General features: G+C 59.7%; 1 protein-coding gene across 6 annotated transcripts; it reads right to left on the bottom strand.

The window, feature by feature from the left end:
- Nucleotides 1–860: 860 nt before the first annotated feature.
- Nucleotides 861–5,166, bottom strand: LOC133341631 (N-terminal Xaa-Pro-Lys N-methyltransferase 1-like). Of its 6 annotated transcripts, none has more exons than XM_061550225.1 (4): nucleotides 5,041–5,166; nucleotides 4,203–4,378; nucleotides 2,706–2,964; nucleotides 861–1,889 (listed from the first exon to the last, which is right to left on the bottom strand). In XM_061550225.1, exons 1-4 carry the CDS (start codon nucleotides 5,117–5,119, stop codon nucleotides 1,633–1,635), a joined length of 771 nt encoding a protein of 256 aa, XP_061406209.1. In that variant the 5' UTR covers nucleotides 5,120–5,166; the 3' UTR covers nucleotides 861–1,632. The 6 variants fall into 6 exon arrangements, with proteins under 6 accessions (XP_061406209.1, XP_061406207.1, XP_061406208.1 ...); XM_061550223.1 differs by having other exon boundaries at nucleotides 4,996–5,150; XM_061550224.1 differs by having other exon boundaries at nucleotides 5,035–5,150.
- Nucleotides 5,167–6,140: the final 974 nt, after the last annotated feature.

Raw genomic sequence — 6,140 nt, 5'->3', positions numbered from 1 at the left:
AGCGTGAGTGAGTAGGAGTGTTGGTGAGTTGGTGAGTATTGGTGAGTGCTGGTGAGTAGGAGTCCTGGTGAGTGTTGGTGAGTAGGTGAGCAGTGGTAAGTCTTGCTGAGTGCAGGTTCACACTAATTGGTGACGTAGTTGGCATGTACAAACTCTTTATTGTCCAATACAAAAACGCGCTAAGCGAACCCCACGGGTTCATCACGGGGTCACCGGGGGTATGGGGGGCGTCGTGTATCGTGGGGGAGGTGCGGATATGGGATGTGGGGGAACAGGTGAGGGAGGGGTGTGGGGTGTGAGGGGGTGTGGGGGCGGTGTGTGGTGTCGGGGTTTGGTGCTGTGTAATCGATCTGTACACGAGTGTGTCTCTATGCAGTATGTACACGAGTGTGTCTCTATGCAGTATGTACACGAGTGTGTCTCTACGCAGTATGTAAAAACATCCTCAATCGGGAGACAAATATGGTCGGGCATGGTGCTGGCCACCCATCCATCCGCGTGCCGTGCCGACCTTCATAGGTTCTACTCGCGAGCAGCACTTGCCCCAACAGTCTGTTGAAACTTGCACGGGGATTCTAGATTTGAAGCTTTCATGACTGCAATGATTCATACTCTTAGTTCTTTCGGCAAAGTCACGTAGGTAAAAAATGAAATTAAAATTAATAAAAATAAAACAATAAAAATCACAACGTTTCGGAGGCAACACAAGTCTCCGTCATCAGGTGGGACCGTCACAGCCAGATTTGCTGCCTGGCTGTGACGGTCCCACCTGATGACGGAGACTTGTGTTGCCTCCGAAACGTTGTGATTTTTATTGTTTTATTTTTATCAATTTTAATTACATTTTTTACCTACGTGACTTTACCGAAAGAACTAAGAGTATTGCACGGGGATCTTTGCGTGTGTTCGTGGTGCATCTGTGGACGTGTGCGTATGTTCGTGGTGCATCTGTGGACGTGTGCGTGTGTTTGGTGACCTCCGAAAACTATTATTACTCCACCCTGAAGCTGAGACTTTAAACCGCACGTGCGAGCGTGATGTATATGTGTACAACACGTGCGTGTGTGTAACACGTGCGTGTGTGTAACACGTGTGTGATGCGTGTACACGCGTGTGTACGTGTGTTTGTCCAACATTCCAAACGGGACACGCGCCACACACAGCCACACTCACCCAGTGAGGCGCTCCTCCTCACCACTGCTCACCGCCGCGTGCTGCCACTCCTGTCTGCAGAGCGACGTCGCTCACGTGGCCCAAACGGCACGGCGAGGCGAGGGTGGCGTGGAGGTGTTGGGGGGTATGGGGACCCCCCCCCCATGCATCATCGCCCAGGTAGCTCCTCCAACCACACCCAGGGTCACCACTCCCATCCACCAATGCTCCCAGGTGCCCCTCTACAACCACGCGCCCCTCCTCCTGCTGCTGTTCCTTCTCACCTTCCTCCTCTTCCTCACACACCTCCTCGTGTGGTCCTCAATCCTCCTCCTACTCGTCTCCTCTTCCTCATCTGCTCACTCTAATCTTCTCCTCCAACAACTCCCTTCATCATCATCATCCTCTCCTCTTCCTCCCCCGCTCCTCCTCGTCAGCTCCCCTCCTCGCCCTCTCCCCCCGCCCGCGGCCGCCCGTGCTTCACTGCAGCGCGAACATCCACACGGGCATGATGTCGCTGGGGAAGTCGCGCTGCTCCTGCTCGGCGAGCACGCGCAGCGCGGCGCGCCGCACGATGCCGTGCAGCACGCGCAGCTCGCGCGCCACGCTGCCGTCCACCTCGTCCAGCACGACCCCCTCGCGCGCCACGTTGTCCTTGACGATGATGACCCCGTCCTGGCGCAGCGCGCGCCGGCATCGCACCAGCAGCTCCACCAGGTCCTCGTCGGTCAGGTAGCCTGGCGCGCGGGGGGCGGGGGGGGGCGGGGGGGAGTTGGATGGGAAGGCGGTGGGCGGGAGATGTCAGGCGCAGCCGGACTCGTGCACGGGGCGCGTGACCCCACGTGACTCGTGCGCGGGGCGCGTGACCCCACGTGACTCGTGCGCGGGGCGCGTGACCCCACGTGACTCGTGCGCGGGGCGCGTGACCCCACGTGACTCGTGCGCGGGGTGCGTGACCCCACGTGACTCGTGCGCGGGGCGCGTGACCCCACGTGGCTCGTGCACGGGGCGCGTGACCCCACGTGACTCGTGCACGGGGCGCGTGACCCCACGTGACTCGTGCGCGGGGCGCGTGACCCCACGTGACTCGTGCACGGGGCGCGTGACCCCACGTGACTCGTGCGCGGGGCGCGTGACCCCACGTGACTCGTGCGCGGGGCGCGTGACCCCACGTGACTCGTGCGCGGGGCGCGTGACCCCACGTGACTCGTGCGCGGGGCGCGTGACCCCACGTGACTCGTGCACGTGGACTTGTCGGGGACCTTATCAACCGCAACTTAACCCGTGACCCGCGCCTTAGGCATGCTCCTCGCCACCACTGCTCTCCCCTCACCGATGACTAATGAATCCAGACGACTCACGTCGAACACACACGCGGCCGCCTCTACCGCTCACCTCACCCATGGCCCACCGCGCACGCGTGGCCCCCACCCTTAACCCCTCACCCGTAGCCCTTGACCCACACCCCACCCGTGCCCTACGGTTCACCCCTCACTTCCTCCCGCCTCCCGCCTCACCCTCATTCATCTCCCCTCCTCACGCCTGACCCTCACCGATGACCCACTGAATCCAGATGACGTCGTAAGACGCGCTGGGAGGTCTGAAGTCCTGCAGGCGCGAGCAGATGAAGCGATTGACGCGCCGGGCCTCGTCGCGGCACAGGTAGCTCTTGCGGGCGATGTTGAGGAACCTCCTGGTCATGTCCACCATGTCCACGGAGCGGAACTCTGGCAGCAGCAGGTGCTTGGTGATGCGCCCGATGCCCGCGCCGCAGTCGAGGGCGAGCTCCGAGCGCGCCTGGCCCGCGCTGTCCTGCGCGTCGTCATCAGCGGCAGCACCAGGAGCAGTCGTAGCAGTCGTAGCAGTAGTAGCAGCACCAGCAGTAGCATTAGTGGTGACATTAGGAGCAACAGCAGCAGCATCATCATCAACAGCAGCATCATCATCAGTAGCAGCAGTCGGAGCAGCAGCAGCAGCAGCATCAGCAGCAGCATCAGCAGCAACTTTAATATAATTATCATCCATAGCATCACGACAATCACCGATATCATCATCACGACCACATACTGGAATACTCATCACGAACCTTATAACCATCGCCAGCATATCATCATTACCATCAATCACCATCACTATCAATCATCACCATAATCACCACTATTAATCATCATTACCATCTATCATTATCATGATCACCATCATCACGTTTCATGTCCAGTTTCCATGGCTCAAGACCGATGTGTGCCGATCACGGCCTGCATCATGGATTTCTCTCTGAATCTTGCATGAAACTGCACGATGAGAATGTGTTGTGTCTGGAACCACCTCAACCGCCAAAAGGAACGATCCCCCGTGTGGCCTCATCAGACTGTTGAGGGGGTGAGTGAGCAGCACCCGGCCGCCTTTGCCCGCCAGTGGCAATGTTTACACACTGCACCACGTGCTCATTTGGGACTGCCACAGTCACCACCATCCGCCCGTGACTCTCCCACCCCGCGGCATGGATTGCCGGCGGCTGCTGCTGCCACCTGCCGGGGCAGGCGAGGAGAGAGAGTCGAACCCCGAGGTGGGGTGGTCCCTCCAGGGCGCGAGCGGGGCGGGTCCCCCCCACACAGGTCACCTCCCGCGCCACGCTACTTTAAACAGTGACCTGGCAACGCGGAGCGTGAGACCCCTTTAGAGGAGACGAGGGGAGGATTCTCTCACAGACTGGGGAGTGCTGCCTTGGCTTAGGCGTGTTGTCGGCATGCTGGATTGGGGGGGGGGGGGGCGTTCCATAACCAACCGCCTGCTGCTGATTGGATTCCGCCCCCCAATTATCGCCCTGACCCTTCCCGAGGACCTCCACGTGCTCCTCACGCAGTGGGGATCTCTCTCTGTCTCTCCCTCTGTCTGTCTCTCCCTCTGTCTGTCTCTGTCTCTCCCTCTGTATATCCCTCTGTCTGTCTCTCTCTCTCTCTGTCTCTCCCTCTGTCTCTCCCTACTGACAGAGAGAGACCTCCGCGGCTGCAACCAACACCCATCGCCCCCCCCTCCCCCAGGATCCGCACCCCGACAAATCTTGCGAGGAAGCGGCGGGAGGCGTCGATGTCGATGCCGGCGATCTCCGTGTAGCCCCCCAGCATGCTCTCCTCCGTGGGGGTCATCCCCTCGTAGTAGCGGCGCGCCTTGGCGTAGAAGGTGATGTCATTGCCCACCCGCTCGCAGGTCAGCACGAAAATCTTCACTGCAGGGCACACGGACAACAGCGGTCCCACTTCGACGAACGGATTCACGGCCGACTTCGGGTTGCGATCAAATCGTCGTGCGGGGTCTCATGTCCAGTATGTGTAACTGTAGCCCTCCACCACCCGACGGCAGAGACGATGAAATCGAGTCGTGCAGTTGTGACGTCGTGGAGAAAATGTGCCGATTATATTTTGACAATGCTGTCCGATATTTCGCTGGATATTACAACCGGCTTCATCAGACTGCTGGGACAGGTTCTGTTAGCGAGCACCTCAGGTGGTGGGTGGCCAGCCCAAGTCCGGACCGCCTTTGTCTCCCGAGTGGCGATGTTTACACACCGCATCAGGTACTCTTTCGAGGCCGAGTCGACCTAGGGGAGGCCCAGCACCGGTTCACATAATTGGGTTCGTAGCGGAGCGCTCGATCCACTGCGTCACCGCGAACACCGCGACGACCAACGCGGTGCACGAGGGCGCTGGGAGCCGCTCACGCGGCGGCGCGGGTTCTTACCGAGGGGTGAGTGGATCACGCGCACAGACACTCGGTTACTCACCCCTTCACCTGGTGAGTGGGTCCTGCGGAGTCACTACAGACTCGCATATCGCTCACCCTCACCTGGTGAGCACACGCACCGCAGACTCGCGAGGCGCTCACCCTCACCGAGTGAGTGGGTCTTGAGCAGGTACTGCAGGCTCTCGAAGAAGTAGGTTCGCACCGTGGTCTGCAGAGACGACGACATCCGTGCTGAGCCTCGCGTCTCTCTCCCCGGGGCCTCCCCAGCCCAGACTCGCACCGCTATATTTACCCCAAGGGGGTCCTGGCAGGGGTACAGAGAGGGGCCAGCGCCGGCGGGAGGGGATGGGGGATCAAGGGGGTGGTGCAGGGTCTGAAACACGAGGAGACAGACGAGGTAGGCAGAGGGAGAGAGAAGGGCGGGGTGACCGGGAGCTGCACTAAGACGGGGAGTGGAGTGGGGTAGTGGAGTGGGGTAGAGGAGTGGGCATGCTGGAGTGTAGTGGAGTGGGGTAGTGGAGTGGGGTAGTGGAGGGGCATGTTAGAGTGTAGTGGAGTGGGGTAGTGGAGTGGGGTAGAGGAGTGGGCATGCTGGAGTGTAGTGGAGTGGGGTAGTGGAGTGGGGTAGTGGAGTGGGGTAGGGGAGGGGCATGTTGGAGTGTAGAGGAGTGGAGTAGTGGAGTGGGGGAGTGGAGGGGCATGTTGGAGTGTAGAGGAGTGGGGTAGGGGAGTGGGTAGGGGAGGGGCATGTTGGAGTGAGGTAGTGGAGTGGGGTAGGGGAGTGGGGTAGGGGAGGGGCATGTTGGAGTGAGGTAGTGGAGTGGGGTAGGGGAGTGGGGTAGGGGCATGTTGGAGTGGGGTAGTGGAGTGGGTAGGGGAGTGGGGTAGGGGAGGGGCATGTTGGAGTGGGGTAGTGGAGTGGGGTAGGGGAGTGGGGTAGGGGAGGGGCATGTTGGAGTGTAGAAGAGTGGGGTAGGGGAGGGGTATCCCTTTGCCAGCGCCCGGCTGTTGACACCCTTAACCCCCCCACCCCCGGGTATAGCTGAAATGACAAATGGATTGGGTTGTGTTTAATTCCAGAAGGGTCCCGTGAAAGAAAAAGAAGTGTGTTTACAACCTCTTCAATTCCATCTCCTGGCGGGGCATTTGAAACAACGTTCCATGTTGATAAATCTCCCGTTTGTAATTCATCACCGTCGTCATCAGACAGGGTCACTCCACTGCTGGATTAGGACTTCAAGAGCTGT

The sequence above is a fragment of the Lethenteron reissneri genome, chromosome 12 (assembly GCF_015708825.2).
Source record: "Lethenteron reissneri isolate LAM-NWPU_2019-01 chromosome 12, ASM1570882v1, whole genome shotgun sequence".
Classification (NCBI taxonomy): Eukaryota; Metazoa; Chordata; class Hyperoartia; order Petromyzontiformes; family Petromyzontidae; genus Lethenteron; species Lethenteron reissneri.
This window is presented reverse-complemented; position numbering and strand designations above follow the sequence as displayed.

Bases quoted from the DNA above. Each gene is read 5' to 3' on its own strand.
- LOC133341631 (XM_061550223.1), bottom strand. From the start codon at position 5,119: ATGTCGTCGTCTCTGCAGACCACGGTGCGAACCTACTTCTTCGAGAGC. The intron at 4,379-4,995 runs GTGAGGGTGAGC...TGTGCCCTGCAG, and splicing joins GCGGTGCGTGTGCTCACCAG to TGAAGATTTTCGTGCTGACC. The intron at 1,890-2,705 runs GTGAGGGTCAGG...CCCGCGCGCCAG, and splicing joins CTGGATTCAGTGGGTCATCG to GCTACCTGACCGACGAGGAC.